At 28.4% G+C, this 22,403-nt stretch overlaps 1 protein-coding gene across 3 annotated transcripts; it reads left to right on the plus strand.

Annotated features, from left to right (window-relative positions):
* Positions 1-657: 657 nt before the first annotated feature.
* On the plus strand, positions 658-20,419 carry LOC123294542 (epsin-2). 3 transcript variants are annotated; one of them, XM_044875605.1, is made up of 9 exons: positions 658-816; positions 15,690-15,745; positions 17,322-17,589; positions 17,653-17,936; positions 18,276-18,487; positions 18,551-18,683; positions 19,111-19,509; positions 19,590-19,977; positions 20,293-20,418. In XM_044875605.1, the coding sequence occupies exons 3-8, from the start codon at positions 17,322-17,324 to the stop codon at positions 19,971-19,973; spliced, it is 1,680 nt and encodes a 559-aa protein (XP_044731540.1). In that variant the 5' UTR covers positions 658-816; positions 15,690-15,745; the 3' UTR covers positions 19,974-19,977; positions 20,293-20,418. The 3 variants fall into 3 exon arrangements, with proteins under 3 accessions (XP_044731540.1, XP_044731541.1, XP_044731542.1); XM_044875606.1 differs by lacking the exon at positions 658-816 and adding an exon at positions 1,073-1,201; XM_044875607.1 differs by lacking the exons at positions 658-816; positions 15,690-15,745 and adding an exon at positions 16,962-16,986 and having other exon boundaries at positions 20,293-20,419.
* Positions 20,420-22,403: the final 1,984 nt, after the last annotated feature.

Here is a 22,403-nt window from a genome sequence, read left to right on the forward strand (position 1 = left end):
TGATTTTTGGAACGACAATCATTTTCACGTGATTCGATATGAATTTTTTGATATAACATAATTTTTATTGTAATCAAAATACTTCCAATTCGTATTTTAAAATACAAATACTATGTTTGGTTATTATCGAAAATAATATATAACACCAATTCTGAAAACATAAAACAGGGTGTGACGATTGACTTTCGATAGACATATCGAAATATTTGGGAGGAAATGAGTTTCCTATTTTCATACAATTGAATAAAAAAAATAAAATATTACAAAAATGGATACAAAAAGCAATTTTTTAGATGTGGTATTTTAAAGTTTGATAAAGTTAGTTTGAGTAAAATTAAAATATTTAACTAGTTTTAGGAATGAATAATAGTCGCGAATGTAAATAACTTTTGTTATTAAACTTTTCAAAAAGGAAATACCTAAATAAACTTGTTGTCAACTATATACGCTTACTATTTTGCGGTAAAATTTAAACATTTACAACTGCAATGCAGAAACGGATGTACAAGTAAGCCATATTGAAAATATTTCTATGTCGTCACAGCTCCATAAAGAAAAAAAGACTGAATGAATTGTCATCTACATACACAGTTCGTTGTGATTTTATCCACCTTTTTAAAAAAAAAATAAATTCGTGTAACCTGTCAAAATTTATTAAAAAATCTTTTATAATTTTGTAAATTAATAAACAATTTGGTGGCTAATTTAAAATTATATTTGATGTGATTTCAAAGTGTATGTGTGAATAGTTCTTTTTTTTTTTAATTAAGTGTATAATTAAGTGTATAATATTTGTACTATTATTGTTTGAAATAGGTAAGTTATTAAACTGGAATTTTTGTTTAAAGTGTTTTAACTAAAAAAAATTGAATTCTCCAAAAATATTTTCATTTATTTTGAGAGTTTCTTTTTTGTTTATTTAATACGAGATTAGATTGAAAATGTTTTTTTTATGAAAGTCAGCTCATCTTTTATTGTATTTTGTCTACGTCATGTCTATGTTTACAAGATTATTATGTCAACTACTTTTTTTTTTTTAAATAATCTTTATCAAGCAAACCAGTTAAGTATTACATTTTTCCATATTAGTATCGTATTGTGTCTCTGTGCCAGGTTTTAAGGTTATTTTTTAAAAGTTTGAAGTAAAAAAAAAGTAGTAATTCGAAATGTTTTAGTTTATCGTGAGTGAATTTCATGGAAGGTATTTCATTTTTTGAAACGTATTTATTGTTTGTTATTTATCATTACGATGTGTTAATTTTGACAGAATGATAAATTTAAGGTTGAATTGTTAATGAACGTGTAATATCAATAAAATTTTTAAGGACGATTGCTAGGTCATTTTATTACTAAAATAAATAATTGTAGAGTTTATGTATATTTTCGAATTTCTAAAAAATTGTATAAATTAAGACTTTAATAAAATCTCGGTCAATCAATCTGTAGGTGAAGCTGAATAATTTTTAATTTATCAACTTTCATTTAAAACTGATTACAAAGCTGTTTCTAAAATCACCAAAAAAAAATTTCATATTTTGCATGGTTTTTTTTTGCTTTAGTTTGCGAACTAAAATTTTAATATTCGCTATCGATGTTACGAATGTTACGATAATGGTTAATATTAACAATTATTTGTATCTATAAAGAACTAGTTGAATATTTGAGTATACAGAATGTTTTCAAAATGTTGAAGGTGGAATTGGGAGATTTACGAATTTCTTGGGTGAAAATTTTGATGAGTTATTCTTTTAAAACTCAACAATTAAGGATAAAAAGAGAAAACAATTTTTTTAGATTTAGTTTTACAACTTGATACCAAAAATTTACAAGTAGGTAAAGACAAATAAACTTTGACAAGGACTTTAATACCAAAACTATGAACAATATCGCGGATTTCTTCTGCTTACCTAGATCAGAATGAAATTTTTGATAATAAGTTCATATTCTTTGATATTTCGAAAAATAAATTAGATATCGAAAATTTTAAAATGGGCCATTAAAGTGTACTCGAGGTTTTCGGGATCGCTAATCACGATTCCGAAGTCCGATATACTACTCCCTCTTAGGGTTACTCGGTCCCCGCTGGTCCTAAACAGCAATAATCTGTAAATATTCAACAAATAGACCAACAAGTATAATACTGGGTTTTGTGGGGTCGCTAATCGCGATTCTGAAGTAATAATTTCAAAATAATTTTCTCTCTTTGGGGTAATTCCCCCTCGCTAGTCCAAATAGCAAATATCTATAAATATTCGACAAAATTATGAATTATGTCAGAGGGGGAGATGTATATTAGAACTCACAATCGTGATCAGGTACCCAAAAAACCTCCAAGTATACTTTTTAGGCCTATTTTATTGAATATTTATAGAATATTGCTGTTTTGGACCAAGGGGTAGATTGCTCAAAGAAGGAGACAGTATTCTGACTTCAGAATCGTGATTAGTGGACCCCAAAAACTCACGAGTAATTTTTCTGGCCTTTTTCGTTGAATTTTTACAGCAAGGGCCGAATTACCCCAGGGGAGGAAGTGTTTTGGAATTCTGATTTTCGGAATCGTGATCAGTGACACTGAAAACCCTTGAGAATACTTTCTCAAGGATCAAAATCACCTCAAAAAATGGATTCCAATAATTTGTCTATTTGGCTAATAACAATGGCCTAATTTTTTGGCGGCACCAAGTTAGATGTAGATTTTGATCTAAGGACCTTCCTGATCATGTAAAAAAAATTGGCCCAATAGTTTGAAGTATAAAAAATTTCTCACTTTACACTTTGTCTAAAATGATTGCTCTACATTTATTTAATTCGAATTAATTCAACATCCATCTTAAACAAATTTTCTGCGAATTTAATGATTTATTACATTCAAACAGGTCTAAATTTATTATATAACATCAAATAACTAAAACTACATGGTTTAAAATAAAAAATTTCCCAAGAAGCACGCCCCGATTATGATAAAAATATAAACTTGAATAAAAACAACATTTCTAATTAATAATTTTATTTTCCAGTTGATTTGCAAAGTTTTAATTTTATTGAAATTTTATGTAATTTTAATTGTTGTCTCAAACTAAGTTTTGTTTGGGATTTTTGGTGTATCATTCTTACTTCGAAATTTTTTATGCATAGAATTTTGTTTAATATGATTCATTAACGAACTCGTGTCAATAAAGTGGATTTGAAACTACGGTATCTACCAAGGTTTCAAAAACTGTTACATAATAATCTAATTAGTTTAAAAATAATTATTATTTGATTATCTAAATATTCTAAGTAGTGTTCGTAAAAAAATGTGTGATAAATTACCATTAACTAAAGGCTAATTTTGAAGGAAAAAAATTTTTGAAATGAAAACTTCTATAGGCGCGAAGATTTTTTTAAAAGGGTAAAATATTATGGATTATTGTCAGTAATGTTACGTATGACCCAAATTTAGTAGGATTACATACTTGGTTTATCAAAATTGGATAAAATTTGAATGTGATAGAGCAAAATTAAATTTTTTGGATTCTGATGACGTCATAAAGTACAAAAATTAGATTTTTTGATAACACAGACAAACTTGATCCGATCTCATTGGAATTTTTCTTGAAATCCACTAATTTTGGGCCATTTTTTTCAGCTGTGATGTCCATTTTTCGCTAGCTATAACTAATATGCTAATTCCGGGATCAGAATTCCACATTCTTGAAACCTATTAGAGCTAGGTTAATTTTGATCACAAATTTGGAAAGTATGGCCCAAATTTAGTAGAATTACATACTTGGTTTGTCAAAATTTATTTAAAATTTGGATATGATAGAGCAAAATTAAATTTTTGGATTTTGATGACGTCATAAAGTTTAAAAATTATATTTTTTTGATAACACAAACAAATTTGATCCGATCTTAATGGAATTTTTTTTTAAATTCTCTAATTTTGTGCCATTCTTTTCAGCTGTGATGTCAGTTTTTCCCTAGCTGTCACATACGTGCTTAATTCAGGGACTAGGTCTCCACATTCTTGAAACCTATTAGAGCTAGGTTAATTTTGACATTAAATTTGAAAAGTATGACCCAAATTTAGAAGGAGTACATACTTGGTTTATCAAAATTGGATAAAATTTGAATGTGATAGAGCAAAATTAAAATTTTTGGATTCTGATGACGTCATAAAGTTCAAAAATTTGATTTTTTGATAACACAGGCAAACTTGATCCGATCGTATTGGAATTTTTTTTGAAATCCACTAATTTTGGGCCATTCTTTTCAGCTGTGATGTCAGTTTTTCCCTAGCTATCACACATGTGCTTAATTCCGGGACTAGGATTCCACATTCTTGAAACATAAGAAAGCTAGGCTAATTTTGATCACGAATTTGGAAAGTATGGCCCAAATTTAGTAGAATTACATACTTGGTTTATCAAAATTGGATAAAATTTGAATGTGATAGAGCAAAATTAAAATTTTTGGATTCTGATGACGTCATAAAGTTAAAAAATTCGATTTTTTGATAACACAGGCAAACTTGATCCGATCTTATTGGAATTTTTTTTGAAACCCACTAATTTTGGGTCATTATTTTCAGTTGTGATGTCAATTTTTCGCAAGCTATCACTGATGTGCTTAATTCCGGGACCAGGACTCCACATTCTTGAAACCTATTAGAGCTATTCTTGACATGTTTTAACATCTTTTGAAGAATTAAAAATTAAGGTTTTAGAATTAGACAATTTGTATAATATGATAAGCACAAAAATTTAATTTATAAGCATTATTTTTCACCTTTGAAAATGTCTTGTTTGGGAATTTTTCCAAACATTAAAGTGTTAGTATCTCGAAAAAGGTGAATTTACGAAATCCTAGGATATTATCCTAGGATCATTGGCACCGCTGCTTTTATATTTCATTGTTCTCTATTTAAAAATGTTTGATACGCGTTCGGTACGGTGCGACATATTTTTAATACCTACCATAAAATCATAATTTTAAAATTGGTTAAAACTGTTTGTTAATGGGTAATAAACATAAAAAAAAAATTCCAACTAGAAATTATGTCAATGAATTTATATGAATTTTTAACTCTCTGGTGGAAAGTTGTCGTTTCCTCTCTGAAATTCAAAAAAATTTTCCCTTTTATGGTGTAGATACAAACATGTTGTAACACCTTGGATATATTGTCATAGTGATTTTCGAAGAAATGTTTTAAATAAAAATTGTTAGTATTTTTATGAGGATCAACTTTCTAATTTAAAGTGTTATTCTATCTTTACCGTTTAGAATCTTATTTGGTTATTAAAAAAACCCGAAGTACTAGGTCCAATCTGATGTCAGAATATGGTGACCTCCATCAAACTCTGCAACTTTGCTTTCATCTAAAAGTACTTTAATGGTCTAGGCTACAAAAGCAATACTCACCACGGCTTATTTTTAAATATTTGTTATTTTAATTAGCTTTTGTTACCTCCATGCGGTGGACCATTATTAAATATACAAACACTCCATCATTTCTTAATAATTATTATTGCAATTTCTCCCAGTTTTCCATCAGTTTGGGATCACATGCCAGAAATAGAAATATTCAAACTTTTATAGAAGAATATATGATGCGAGTACCTGAATGGCCGAGCTTAACTTGGTATTTTTTTAGTTAAAAAGAACAAAAATTTTATCACTAATATTAAACCATTAAAAATGTCTCTACACAAATACCAATTTGAATGTCTCGATAAATTAATTTATTTCGTCGCCGATAGATGTCAGGAAGACTCCTATTTTGCAGTCAATGTTTCAGTTTTTCCTGAAAACACGGATAAAACCACTCTTTCTATAAATGAAACCTAGCCAGATGGATTTTACGCCCTAAGGATCAATTCAATTATCGCTTAGCAGTGAATGAAGAGTATCAACGTGAATAATTTAAATATAATAATATATGTATATCTGTGTATCGAGGTCGTGTGAGCAATTCGTTTCAACTTTTAATGTAATTATTTTCAGTAATGATTTCATTAGAATCGGTGTGTTTATTCATGACGCAATGCTATTATTATGATATGTAACAATATCCATAATTATTTCTAAAATAAAAGAATATGGAAAAAATATTCTAGAAAAATCGAAAGAATTGATAAAATAGTATTTAAAAGGAATAAATTTGGAATTAGATGAAATGTTCAATTAATTTAAAGAATAATTAAATAAAAATTTCGTATAATAGACTAGGTCGTGTATCCTCTCAGTCTGTTTTATTTATTTCATTAGATTTCGAGGTTGACCCCCCCCCTTTCTTGAATAAGATGATCGGGTTATATACCTACTTATTTCGGTCGAAAAACCGAAATCGGACTTAAAAAGTTGTTTAGAATTTTTAATGCGAAGAAACTCAACAAGGTTCATTTATTGATATACAAAAGATGGAGAATCGGGGATAGAAATTTGTGTGAAATCATTTGCAGTGTTTTCTATTAATTGAGCTCAGGACTTCCTGTATAATTTATCAATAATAATAATTACATTGTTTAAACAACGATAAAACGAAATAAACATGGAATAAGATAGTTGTTAAAACTTTTTTTCAACTTATATTTTTTTCAATTCATTTGAAATCCCATTCAAATTCAAAACCAAGAGTTATTAAGGACGTTCATTATTCATTCATCCACCTGTGCACTCATAGGAAAATAGTTTGTAAATTTGAGAGTTCTGTTAAAAGTTTTAATAATTATTAACTGGTCAAAGTTTCAAGTATATTTATCGAATATCGAATATAGTTTTATTTCCCATTAGTCCCTTGTTAAATCTTGCTTTTTGCCACCTTTTAAACTTAAAATTCACCGAAATTAATTCGATACCATAATTGTTTTTCTTAAATCATTCAAATATCATAATTTTTTTGTTATTTGTCTATTAGTCTCATGATTGTCCGTCCTTCACTTCTGTCTAGATGTTTTTTAGAGCAATTATTTTATATGTTTATGACACATCTTTAAACGTTTTTCTTTTTTAGCTAAATTTAAATATTTGGATGTTTATATATTTCCACGAAAATGTAAACAAAGCAAAGACTAATTTTACTTGTATAGGTTACTGAACGAAATTTTAATAAAGTCATGAATTTTCGATGCCGTATAGGATCTGTATGTATCACATCCTTGTTAAACCCGTCTGCACTCGTGTTATATCCATTTTAACTAATTTCACCACATCTCTATCAAAAGTTTTCTTAATTTACTGAGTAAGACTTATATTAAACTAACGAAAGTACACGAACAGACCCGAAAATTTCCGAAGTTAATTTTTTTTGCTCATATCATTACTCTTGTGATAAGAGAAATTCTTACAATTTCTGAAGGACTTGAAAAAAATTATTTTTAAAAATGTTGGGTCTTTTACATCTGAAAGAAGACATGAGTTGAATGTTTGTGGCGAAAATTTTGTTGACTTAATAGCAAAATAACAAGCTGATCTTCACATTTAATTAAGAAATTATACGATAAATATAAACTACAGCTTGAGGTCATATAAACTGTAGAATCCAATTACAAATAATGTTCAATACGGAAGCTGATAAACACGGAATTGTTATTCTTATAATAAAATTCTTATTTTTATAGTTATTTAATCTATCATATATGAATGCAAATGCAACATAAAGGTCCTTGAATCTGCCTACTGATCTTGAAATGATTTTTGAAATAAAAAATATAAATACACTTTGTGTATATGTATATTATTTATAAAATCAAGGTTTCATATGATTTAAATTTTTATTCCATTAAGGAGCCAGTTTTATATATACACTAGCAGTTACCCGCTCACTTCGCTGTGTAAATGCTGCGAGCATTTTACCTCTCTAGGGGTTCATTTTTAGAAACAAAATTCTCCGAAATCATCTCCAAAATATTTACATATATCCAATTAAGTCAGATCTGTTCAGCTGTTTAGCCGTGAAAGATAAGCAGACATAATTACTTTCGCTTTTATAATATTACTAGCAGTTACTTGTTTGTCCGCTTCGCTAGGAAATTTCAACTTTTAAAACCTTCACTTCCTTTGCTCTCACTTACAGCCTCCCTTTTTTGTTCACAATTTTATTGGTTTTAAATATTTGATGTGGTTCCCTAATTTTTTTGAAAATAACTATTTTTTAATCTTTATTTATTTTATTTTAAACTGAATCCAATATATAATTAATTTTCATTATGTGGGTGGAGTCAGTTACTTCGTTCTTATCCAAACCACGACAGTATGATCAATTTTACCAACCCATTAATTAAAATTGCTCACACACCTTCCAATCAGTAGCCGAACGTTTTAAAGACGATATAAATCGCACGACCAATGAGCTGAATTTTTGAAAATAAATTACAGCCCATCTTACTCGAGTATATTCTCAGTGTTCAAGATTATCATACCAAATTTTATCAAAATTGATCCGAAAGTTTAGCTGTGAGAGCCAAGCAAGTAGATAATCAGCGTTACTTTCGCATAATATTAATAAAGATTTGCATAGAATTTAAATGAGGTTGCAAATTGCTTGTTTTTGTTTTTCTCATTGAATCGTAAATTTTTTAGTAATACAAAAATTTCAAATTATCAATGAAATGAAAATATTAGACATTTTTATTTAAACATTGCAAATATTTCTAGGACATTGACATTGTCATGCAAGAATAACAATATAATGATCTTTTTATTTACTACTATTTTTAATTTTTAGTAAATAAACAACTTTTTTTATATACTCCATTCATTTGAAACTATTCCACAAATCTTCGAAGTATTGAAAACATGTACTTTCAAAACATGTATTACACATTCAAAAAAGATACGCTCGAAAAACATAACCACCCTTTGACTGTCGGGTAAAAAGGTTGTAACAAAAAAAGATAGAAGATTTTTTCGGTTTCCTTGTTTATTGAAAATAAAATCATTTAACCCAGTTTTTTCCTATTTTCCTAGATAGAGGTACAATATTTTCATAACGAGCGTTTCCTTACATTCTGTAAAATAGATATGAAGAAAAATGAGTGTTTGTCAGCATATCGTTAATTATTTGATATACATTTAATTAGTGTCAAATATAAAACGTATATGGTTTCAATAAAATAAATAAAAAATTAAAATACTTTGATCCGATTAAATTCGTTCATAATTACACACCCCGAATGTAAAAATATTTGAAACTTTTTGAAAATTCCAGGGTTAATTAACAAAACAATTGTATTCGAACGAATCTACATTTTCGAAGTCCGAAATTTCGGTCATTGCTTTGATTTTGGTCGAAACCCAAAGTATTCATAAAATAAACTATGACAAATTTCGTCTCTTTAGACCCCTGCCTCCTAAGTAGCTACGGATTGGTACATTTTCTACATTCTCCTGCATTTCTAGCTGTATCTATACTTGTACAGAGTGGAGCATTTTAATCTATTATAGCAACGCATCTAAGCTTTTATTTGAATTAATAGTTTTGTAATTAACCAATCAAAAGATAACCTTAGCAAAAGTTGAAGAGTTTGATGGTGGACATTCTGTTTTGGGTTGCTTTAATAGTCAATTTAGATCCTAAAAGGTAAGAAATAGAAAAACACTTTAAATTAGAAAAAAACACGAGATAGGTAGATAAACACGATTTATAACAACCCTCTGTTTGCGTTGAGGGTAACGTTGCAATATTTTATACTATATTATATTAGTTCACTCTGTACACTGTTCCTACAACATTGCCGCTTGAAAAGCTAACTTTTTATTTATTCGTTTAAAACAAGTAAATATTATGTAAGTTTTCACGTGGAAACTCAAGTCATAATTGTTAATATGACGTACGGCAAAATACATTAGTTTTTATGTTTATTTATAGTAAAAATAATCGATTTTTTATTCACTTTGTTATTTTATTAAATGAATGTGTATTGTAAATTGAGTTTTGTTGAAATAACCTTGACGAATAAAATCAAATAAAAGCTACTTTAGTCGGAAAATACGTCGTCTGTACTCTTGTACATTGTACAACTTAGTTAATATTCCATTAATATTGGAAAATATATTTTTAGTCATATTGGCTACGAAAATATAGACTTGTGCACTGTATCAAAAGTCAATAGAGAGGAGTGGCGGTGGGTGGGGGCTAAAAACCCTTTTTGTAGCATCTATAACATTTAAAGGGTTTGGTAATGTCTGTTATATATACTTTTTCAAATGAAAATTTGATATAGAAGGTTGTTTACAAAACATATCAATGTTTTTAAAGCGATAGTTTATTCTAGTAATTTAAAGGAAAAGCGCTGTGTATCTGCATATCTCCTCCAGATTGAATAAGGACGGTTGAAAGTCTTTACATGGTAAGAAATTTTTTATAGATATATCTCTATGTCAGTATCGGTGTAAACGCCATACTTAATACTTTGTGAGGGAATAGTGACTAAGATTAGCAATAGTTATGGCGGACGAGTCAATGCAGTATGGGCATCTGGTCCATACTAGTTGGCGATACCCACAATACTTCTGGTGGATAGCTCTATTCAGTACTATAATATTACTTTTGCTAATATAAATACTATAATTATGTGTCAGTCTCTAATTATGTATAGTATACTAGCATTGTAGTAAACGCCATGCATTTCTTACCATATAATATTTAGATCAATTTTAGTCCGTATCTCAAAAACCATAGATAATATAAATATTTATATTATACTATCAAAAACTATTAGACCAGTCAACAAATGCACTTGATTTTTGTACTCTTTGGGTTCAAAATTACCTTGTGTACTGAATTTTATCGAACGGAGATAAAAAAAATTTTTGGTTTTTTGCAATTTTTTTAAGGGGTACACCCTTTTGAAAAAATCGAGAAAATCGATGAATCTCAGTGGATGATTGGACCCATAGAAAGTTACAATGTCAGCGAGTATCATGGGCAAAACTTTATTTTCAAAAAATTTAGAGTTCCCCACCGAAAAATTAAAATCCATATAATTGTGAACAAAAAGGAGGATAAGTGATGGTTATAACGTGATAGTTTTTGTTTTAAAAGAGAGAAATTGCTCAGCAAAGCGGGCGGGTATCTCCTAGCGTAAAATAAAAATTAAAGAGTATAATGTTATGTGAACAGGTTCGTTGTGCTGCGACGTTTTCCAAGTAATGAAGACACAATAAATTAATTGATGTTATTGATAAATTGAATTAATGAAAAATTAATTAATATTCTCTTATTTTTCAATTAATTACGTAATGATATGTATGTATAGCGTCCAATAATACCTATGAGGTTTTCTCAATAATTCCTTTGTGTCTACCACTTTGAATAATTAGTTTTTTTGTTTTGTTTGTTGTATTTATTCAATAATAATCATTTAAACAAGTACTTCTATGTTTACTTAAATATTTATGTAACCATTTAGTGGCCATGACATTTGATTATTGGTTTATAGTAAATTATTATGATGAAACCTTTTAAAATGTATTTAAATAGTTATGTTTTATTTCAAATAGTGCAGGCGTTAGTAGGTAGGTTCTCTTTTGATTGGAAGATGTTTTTCCATAAAACTAAACTGCAGAAAAGGATTTAGTGATGATTTTGAAATCATGCAAAATTGATCTTACGGATCATAAAACATAGAAAATGACCTTAAGGTAGTTCCTCCGCGACCGTCCAGTCAAAAAGTTTTGGACTAATACTATCATTCAGTGCATTAACTGTGCTATGACTATTATACATATACCATATATTATTTTCACAAGACTGTAGTTACTCACTATTATATATTCTATACGTATACACACACATACTTTGATATATACCTTTACCATTAGTTTTTATATGCTTTCCACAAAAATTATCGCTAAAACGAGTTATTTATTTAAGTTTTTTATCGAAACTATATGGTAAATAATTTTTATTTTTATTTATATATTTTCTAAATATAGTATTCTACATTATATTAGTTTTTCATAGAGATGGTGGACGTCATTCATTGGTAAATAAATATAATATTTGTAAATTTGTGTATTTTTATACACTTCTCCCATGTACACGTACAAATTGCGTCACTTTTAATTGCTAATATCTCATGTATGGCATGGTAAATCATCTTCTAATTTTAACAGCAAGTGTATTATGAATTAAATATTTTATATTCTGAGTTTTGAGAAATTCTTGGAATATCACTTTCGTGTAGGTACTACCTTAAGGAGATAGGATTGAATAATACTAGAGATTTCAATAAAACTTTATAATCTACATTTTTTATACCATGTATATATGAAATATACATAGTATATTAAGTTTCGTCCCAAGTTTGTAACGCTTAAAAATATTGATGCTACGAACAAAATTTTGGTATAGGTGTTCATAGAATCACCTAATTAATCCATTTCCGGTTGTCCGTCCGTCCGTCCGTCCGTCTGTGGACACGATAACTCAAAAACGAAAAAAGATATCGATCTGAAATTTTTACAGCGTACTCAGGACGTAAAAAGTGAGGTCAAGTTCGTAAATGAGCATCATAGGTCAATTGGGTCTTGGGTCCGTAGGACCCATCTTGTAAGCCGTTAGAGATAGAACAAAAGTTTAAATGTAAAAAATGTTGCTTATAAAAAAATAAAAAACTTTTGTTTGAAACATTTTTTTGTAAACATCACTGTTTACCCACGAGGGCGTTAATTAGGTGCAAATTTTATAGTATGTATTAATATAGGAATATCAAAGTGAATATCTTTTGTTATTTACGTGACGTCAAAAAAACAAACGATTGCGCATCAACACTTGCGCATTATATGAGAATATCAGTTAAATATGTCAGATATGTATGTATGTGAAATGTGACAGAGTAATCAACACTGCCTATACATGGTATTTCAACAATTAACTCAGCCAATTGTTTGTTTTCACTTGTTTAATAACAAAGTTTCCAAAAATCACAAAAACTTCGTAGATCATCGGGCTTTTTATTATTAATTTATCGTTCAAAGTTGACTGAAAAAATGATGAATCATATAGGTTATCCTTTTCAATTGGATATTTCTTTTCCAAAATCTAGAGAGTGTGATAAAAAACTATCTAAAATATTTAGACAATCTTGTAGTTTATAATAATATCATAAAATTATAAGATTGCCGATGATATAAAAACAAAATTTTAATTTAATTATAAGTTCATAGAAGATCCATCATTTGATGAACATGATGGATCCAGACCATAAAAAAAAAATCGTTAAACTATAAAAGTTGAAAATTGCGATTTGGCTTGAATGCTCCTTTACTATTGAGTTTTGGACAAAAGTATATAAGGCATTTTCGACTTAAAATTGTCCAAAGAATACGCTCTTAAGCTATCTCCATCGAGTCCCGTGACACCCTGTATACACATGTTCCCAGACGTTTGCTATATCCTGTATAATTAATGAAGCACTTCAGTATTACAAAAAAAAAAAAAAACAATGGACAAATATTGTGTACTTTTATTGGAAAGGATGTAATAATCTATTTTGTAGTAAATCCCCAGTCTTGACATATATTATGGAGAACTGTATGGCTGTATGGCCTTAACACTACTAGACGTGATTTAGTTTAATAACACCACATTTGGCGGTCATTTAATATTCAACAATTTCAATAATCAATTGTTTCAATTACTTGAATAAATTAAAAATACATTTCAACTTATTATATTTTTTTTTTAAATATATAACTATTAAAATAGAAAAACTTTATTAATTATTAAATTTGTCTTAGAGGCTTGAAAAAGACTCAAATTTGGCCGAAACGTTGGCAAACCAAAAATTAACAATCAAATAAAATTTATTTGTGTCCTACATTCCCAAGAAATCCAAAAATTGACTTAAAACACTGGCCTTAAGTATTCCGGGCATTAAATAATCTACCAAAAAATATTTAAATTGGTAATATTTGCGATGTTGTAAAAATTTGTATGGCCTCCATTTATTAGTAAATATTTATAATATTCAGTTAACTTTCATTATTATTCAAACTAGAGACAAAATTTATCAATAATGTTGGTAAATTTTAATAACTTCAACATATATTTTTTGTCGTTTAATAAAATTTTAAAAATAGGACCAAAATGTTTATGTAAAATTAAAACATAAAATGTAGATGTGCAACTTTCTAGTTGAACGAAAAAGATAATGAAAATAATCATTTTATTGGAAGAATGATTCTAATTTACAGCATAACGAACAACAAACTGTGCTGTATGATCTGGTACGTTACATATAGTATAGGAGCTGACATGCATTTTTATGTAAAAAAAATCCAACCGTTTGATGATTAGGTTGTAGCCTACAGAACAACACTCTTTTTGTTAAATGATTAACAGATACTTGAAACTTCCTGAGTGGCTTCCTTTTCGCGAGTCTACCAAACTTTCTCCCTATGACTTTTTTTGAAAGTGCTGCGTTTTCAAATGAGCATGATAAGGAGTTTGTGGAACACTATGACCACTTGATAACATTAATAAATATTAAACAATTCAGCAAAAAATACTTAAGGATAAGCAAAATATTGGACTCCCAAACTCCCCAATTATCCGAAAACGGTGGGTTTCTCAATCAAGTGCAGAGGAATCAAAAGTCTTGTCTTATCTCAATCTATAAACTATCAGAACGTTAAGATTTGACATAAAAATGTATATTAGCTCTTAGACTAATAAAACAACATGACTTCACTTAATTGCTAGCATAAAACTTTCTAATTACTATCAATTTTACTATGTTTTAGAAGTAATAATTGAAAATAAACGCTTTTATTATTGCATATACTATTTTGATAGTAAACTAATTACTATTACTATCTAGTACTACTAAATGTCCATGTTACTAATAAATTAACAAATAGTAGCATACAGCGTTTCTATTATGAGAAAATTTTAATTTGAATGAATAGTATATACAGGGGTGTTAGAAAAGTACGGCAGAAATTTTTTTTGTATCGTTACTTTTCTTTCTATTACTAGACTTTCTATGCAAAGTTCTTTACATATAAATTAGAATTTCGAACTCAATTTCTGTCGAGTCCACGATAAAATATTTTTAATAAAAGTTGAACAATTTCCTAATTTAAAGTTTTAATAAAATCGGTTCATCCGTTGACAGCTACGATACCACAGACCTAGAAATGAAAGAAGCAATAGCTTGAGAATTATTTACAGATATCCCGTGAGAACTGTAAAGAATCGAATTTTTATGTTCCCAAAACTTCATTGATGTTCGTATGTACTCAAGAAATAAGCCTAAATTATTATATTATAATTAGAATTAATTATAAATTGTTAATCAGTTAATAATTTATACGATTAATTATTAAAATATGTTTGTGCTTTTAAAGAGTTAATTATTTAATCGATTGCCAGAAGATTTTATGTTTATATCAGTCATTCGAATAAATAATGTAAAATTAAAAAAACTGTATAGTTGATCGTATACAAAATACTAATAAAAAGAAGTAGACGAAATTAATCAGTTGAATTTTTTTATTCTTTAAAACACTGGTTAACATTTGCTGACAATTTCTTAGAAATATTAATTTACATAAAGTTAAATTAAGAATTTAGTTAATTTAAGTGAAATTTATAATGTTAAAAAATGAAAATATATTAAAAATTTTATTGATATGGTTTGCTTTCAATTAACAACAATAATTAGTGTGGTTTTGCTAATTTAACAATAATTTGTCCACAGACGCTGCTCAATTATATTCGCTATCCTAATACATTGTTGATACAAACTGCTTAAAAGTAAGTTTTTTTTTTTAATTTTTACTAACAAAATTATGTATATATCTAGATAATCTTACCTGAAAACACTAGCAAATTACTCGAAAAATTAGTTTCTTCAAGAAAATGTTTCAAACACAAATTTGGTGAGAGAAAGAGGGGAGTTTATTGTGTTGATATACAAATTTTTCGGGTACGGAATCCTAAACTCGCACTTGAAACATAGCCAAGAATACTCTTCATTAAATTACCTATCAAACGTAACAAAATCAAAATCGGTTCTTCTGTTGAAGCGCTACGATGCCACAGACAGACGGACTGATACACACACATAGCGGTCAAACTTATAACACCCCTTGTTTTAGTTCGGGAGTTAAAAATGCATGATAAATAATCCATTTTTTTTTTAATAAAAATAATTATCAAAAATCATTACCTTCCCAATTTTGAAATTCGATCTATTATAAAATTGCCATGCTGTAACAAAAAGTTCGGAATACTTTTGTGTCAGTATCTCCAAGTCTATCTAAAGCTCATTACAAAAGTTTCTAAATTTAAGTAGGATATTTTTTGTGATAATTAACTGATAGGATAATAATAAAGATAAGGGAATTGTTATCATAAAAAGATAAAACGAAATTAATATTGCGTTTTATTCACTGCAATGAATATTCTTTTCTTTGCGTAAAACTGGCCAGATGAAAAAATTTGCATTTTTTATCCAAATTGTGATTTTGTTGATAAGTAATTTGGTTAATTAAAATCTAAAAGAAATTCTTCAAAATCTGTAAGGGTTACGAACTTTGAAACTGAACTTCTAAGCAATCCCTTATGAGGTAACTGCTGAGAACCAAATAACTGGGGGCTACTAGATAACTAAAAATTTAGAATTTTATGTAATGATTTGTTGGTAATGGGCTGTAATTATAATGAACATAATAAATATTAAATAATAAATATAAATATACTTTGTTTTAAACAAATCTATCTATATCTGTAAATGATATCGAATATTTTATAAACACTAGAGGATTTTATCACTTCTGATAAAGGTATACGTCTGTTCATAATCATATATTTCTATAGATACTAGAACCTACTCATTAAGTTTTGTTCCATTACATTTAAAAATAATATGTATTTTAAATTGTTTAATTTCTAAAGTGTTTTTCAAAATTTTTTTTTTCTTTTATTAATTTCATATATCAAATATCTATTCATATTTTTTAAACAAATAAGATTTGTTATGAATTTTTTAGTTGGTAAGTTTATTTTATCAAATTCCAATATTGACTGCTCTCTATTCACTATTCAAGTTCAGAAATAGTTACATTTTGGGATAAAGCATTTCTTATGTAACTGTAAACAGTCCTCGTTGATGCATCTAGCAATCTAAACTTAAAGGGGTCAATGAAAATGAAAATCAGTTTCACAGAAACGTCCAAAAAAAAAAATCCAATGAGTCATTTAGGCATAGTTAATAAACTTAATTCCCCAATAAACTTAATTCAATCCCCCAATTCTGGGTTAATTAATACCAGACTAATATTTCAATCCTATATTGACATCGATTAAAAAAATACTTTTACTTTTATAGATGAAGCGTCGTGACGATATGCAGGTAAACGTAGCTGGACTACGCCGGTGGACAAAAAATATTGCCCATAATTATTCAAATGCTCAAGTAAAAGTACGTGAAGCGACCAGCAATGATCCATGGGGTCCGAGCAGTACACTTATGGCAGAAATTGCCGATTTGACTTATAACGTTGTGGCCTTTACAGAAATTATGCAAATGGTATGGAGAAGACTGAATGATCACGGTAGAAATTGGAGACATGTATATAAAGCACTTGTTTTACTGGGTAACAAAATTTATGTTTTGGAAAATTATTCAAAATCTATACCTAATTAAATGTATTTTTTAGAATATTTGATTAAAACTGGCAATGAAAAAGTTGCTCAACAATGTAGGGAAAATATTTTTGCAATACAAACATTAAAAGATTTTCAATATTTAGAAGAAGGGAAAGATCAAGGTTTGAATGTTAGAGAAAAAGCGAAACAATTAGTATCTTTATTAAATGACGAAGAACGATTAAGAAATGAAAGGGCACGAGCTTTAAAAGCAAAAGAACGTTTTGCACAAAGTGCAAGTGGTTTCGGTAGTGACGGTCAAATTGATACTCCAACAAGTCCAAAATATCCAGCTGTAAGTATCCAATATTAATTTAAAAAATTGTTTTTTTTTTTTCAAAAATAAGTTTCAAAAGAATGGGATCCACGGCGCAGCGATTTAACGAAATAAATCTCGATATATCTCGGTTTGTTTTTGTTAAACTATAAAATACCTTCAAGATTTAGATGATTTTAAATCAATAAATCATCCTAGAAACATATCGTGACATGTAGTCAAGTTCTAATGGGTCCATTTTTAAAGAAAGTCAAATTAACTGTTTTGGGAAAGAAAATTTTTAGTTTCATTTTTACTCAAAACAATATTTGTAAGAACTTTTAATATTCTAATGTTATTGCTATGATGTTTTTTTAGTTTAGAGGACAATGGGATAGTTCCCCTAGTTCAGGTTCAGTTCCTGCTGGTGAATTGGAAAGTGCTAGACCACAAACTGCCGGAGAAGAAGAATTACAATTACAATTAGCCTTGGCAATGTCACGAGAGGAAGCGGAACAAGACGCGGCACGACGTCGTTCAGATCAAGTTCGTTTACAATTAGCATTGTCACAAAGTCAAAATGATTTTCAGTAAGTAAATTTGTTCAATCAAATGCTTATAACTCTTTTAATAATAATAATTTTAAATTTTAGACAACCAGAAGAACCTAAAAAAAGCCATATGTTAGATTTATTAGATGTAAATTTAAGTGATACGGCCAGTGCAGCATCTACAGATCCTTGGGGTTTACCTATACAGCCTCCACCTCAGCCGCCTAGACCACAGGTAAAATTTTGTTTAAGATCAATGCATGTTTTATTTTTATTTTATTTTTTTTTAATGCATGAGTTTTTATGTCCACATTTAAATCCATAGTCTTTGGATATTGATTATTATTACGATTCTTTGGTAAGTTTTATGATATGCTTTTATTTAAACAATATTTAAAATTACAACTATGGAGGGTAGAGATAAGGAGAACGGTCTCTTTTAAAACTTTTTTTGATCTGACCCCTCTGTTCAAAGCTAGACTCAAGAAAATCGAAATATCCATGTTCATTTGACGGATACTTTCATACACGGAGATGGTCTTCTTAGCTCTACCCTCCATTAGTTAAACTAATTTAAGGTAGTAGGGCAATAATAATTTATAAATTGAACTTAATAGCTATTTTTAAAAATTAATTTATATGAATTTATTGAAATTTTTTAGACTGATCCTTGGAGTGTGACATCAGGAGGTAGTACTTCACCTACACCAGCCGATCCATGGGCACCAGTAACATCGGTAACACCTGTACCTCAAGCAGATCCTTGGCAAACATCTTTATCAACCAGTAATTTAACAACTGCAATTTCATCACAACCAACAAAAAAAGATCCATGGGCACCAACAATCAGTCCACCCAATATTAGCCCGTTAAGTGGTACATTATCAAGCAATAATATTTCAAATTCAGGTGTTACCAGCCCAATTTTAGCGGGATTAGGAGGCGCAACAACAACATCTAATACTGGAGTTTCATTACTTAGCCCTTCATCAGATTTAGATGAATTTGATATAATTTCAAATCGAAATACTTCAACAAATGGCAATTCTAATAATAATAAGGTTTGTATTTAATTCTGGGCAATTCTACAAATACATTGGCTAAATAGAAACTTGAGATTAAAATATGCATTTAATTCTAGCAAACAAACGGTACTTCAGATCCATTTGATTTGGGTTTACTTGGTGATACGTTACCTACAAATAATACTACTTCATCATCAACTGGTGCTACGAAAAAAACACCTCAATCATTTCTTGGCGAAAATTCATCACTTGTCAATCTCGATAATTTAGTAACATTGGGAACAAAACCACCTGCAAATACAAATACAACAGTATCACCACCATTTAATCCATTTGCCGATACAATTCAACCTAGACCAACAATGAATCAAATTAAACAACAACCATTTACTATGCAACCTGCCATACAAGATCCATGGGCACCAGTAAATACAACGACGTCACAAAATCAAACACCTTGGATGAAACCTTTTGATCAACCGAATCCATTTTTTTCATAACCAGGTAAATAATCAGTAGCGATTGTAGATTTAAAATCATTTATCGTTCATACTATCATTTCAAAGAACTGATTTCATTTAAAATACGTTCAAAATAATTCCTTCTCCTTTATGAGTTTATTCTGCAGAATAACGATCTGCAGTCAATAACTGAACGCCCTGTATACAGAGATGATTCTTCTTATCTCTGCCCACAACAAGAACCTTCATGATTCTGTATTTAATATCATTTTCGTGTTTCCTCAATGTATTTTTATTGAAGCAATCTCAACCATCACAACATATAATAAAATATAAATAACTTTTATTTCTTTTTCAGGCGTTTAATAAATTGAAAGTAAAATAAAAATCAAAAATAAAAACAAAAATGATAAAAGTATTGTAAACGTCCATATTTTTATTCGGTAAGGGCACTGATATATATTTATATATATATTTGTAGATTGGAAAATTTCCATGAAATTTATTTTTAATATAATTTGTATTAGTAATATATTATTATTTTATTATTATATTTAGGATATTTGTGTATATTTATTAATTATTCTTTACAACGTATATAATATATATTTTACAATTATATATATAATATATAAATAATACATTGACTGTATATCAATAATATTATTTTTTAAATAATACAAAATTCATTAATTAATATTAATTCATAGTTCTTATAATACAGAACGAGCCATTTTAAATGATTAACTTATACAAAATTGTGCATTTATCATTGTTTTGTTTATTTTATTGTTAATTCAGAACTTTATATTCATCACATTGTGTTTTTTGTTATTTATTTAGAAATTTTTCTATCAATACGGTTAAGGTTATGATTGTTTTGTTCGTAATTGGAGTTATAATAGCACTGTAGCTCCGAAAAAGGCCAATTAGAGCCATATTTATTTATTAAGACTTTGTTTAATATGGAAAGGTAGGTTCTTCTTATGAAATGTTTCTCGATTTTGATAATTACTTAGTTTAAAATTTTCACGTTTATATTTAGATAGGAAATATAATTTTAAAGAAAAATTTGTATGCATTGTTATATAATTGAAAAAGAGTTGTATACGATTAAAGTGGATGAAATGAGTAATGACCATGTAGGGGAAAGTGTTAAAATATGATCCCGCGTTGTTTTAACTGAACCATTAAACCCATCTATTATATTTTTCTATAGTGATCAAATTAATGGTTGAACAAAGACATATTGCGATGTTTTCGCCGGTTAGTTTTTTTACTCTTGGCCTCGGTTGACTTTTAATAATATTATAACACATTTTAATAGGCGGCGGTATTCAAATATGTTGTTACGGGTAAAATAATCCCCTTTATATTGATTAAAATGATCCTTATTTTGTGTGTAATATTATAATCATGTGGCGGGTCTTGAAAGTGTTGATTTAGATAATTTTACCAGTGATTTTTGTGTTTAAACTAATCGTTGATGCAATGAAAAAGAAAGCGTCTACGCGAGGATTTCTCCCAGGATTGATAGATCTAAGGACCCAAACATAGTTGCCTTGTTTTCACATACATGCCAACAATTGTCCGGTGAATTTGATGAGCCGACAAATATTAGCAATTCCAAAAGAGTAAACTTTTCGAAAAATTATTATTCTAACAGCACTGAGTATTTTCCTAAAAAATAAGACTAAAAAAACTATTAAACAATTTCAACGCACTTAACAAGACAAGTTAAAATTAATTAAATGATGTACTAAATTATAAAATAATTATTTGAATCTTTAACTTGGCTCTTCCTGTATAATAACACCTTCGAATTAGTATAGATTCAAATGTGGTGTAATTTTTATACATAAAAAGGATTTTAAAAAAAACTGTGCAATTTTTAATAATAATGTTCTTGATTTGCTATTTCTTACAATAAATTAACTTGATTCTAAGGATACTAAACTCATATCGTTTGTTTTCCTAGTACCTAAATTAAATTAGAGTAAGTTCATATCTTTTATAATGTTCCATCACTTATCATACTCTTAAGCATAAAAATATTCAAAAGGTCAACTACAATCCATCCTAACATCGAAATTCTGCGTCAAATAAACATCTGCAATGTTAGTTAATTTATGAATATTTATCAGAATTAAACAAGGTCATATCGTGGGGAATAGTTGAGGCACAAATACTGTGTAACTGTATTTGGTTTATACAGACACAAAGGCTTCGTATCTACACACGCTACCGCTTAGACAGAAGTTAAGAAAGTGATTTTTGAAGCTAAATAGATCAAATTTACCTATATTTCATTCAGTCTTACCCAGTCATCTTAATATTAATAATTTGCAATAATAAAATTTAATAACTCAGTCGATACAATCAGCAATTCTTTCACTGTTTTTACTCGATGTAGATATTAGACAAACCACACAGTAAACTTAAAATGTGTTATAATCCAAGAACCGGTGA

The sequence above is a fragment of the Chrysoperla carnea genome, chromosome 3, assembly GCF_905475395.1.
Source record: "Chrysoperla carnea chromosome 3, inChrCarn1.1, whole genome shotgun sequence".
NCBI lineage: Eukaryota > Metazoa > Arthropoda > Insecta > Neuroptera > Chrysopidae > Chrysoperla > Chrysoperla carnea.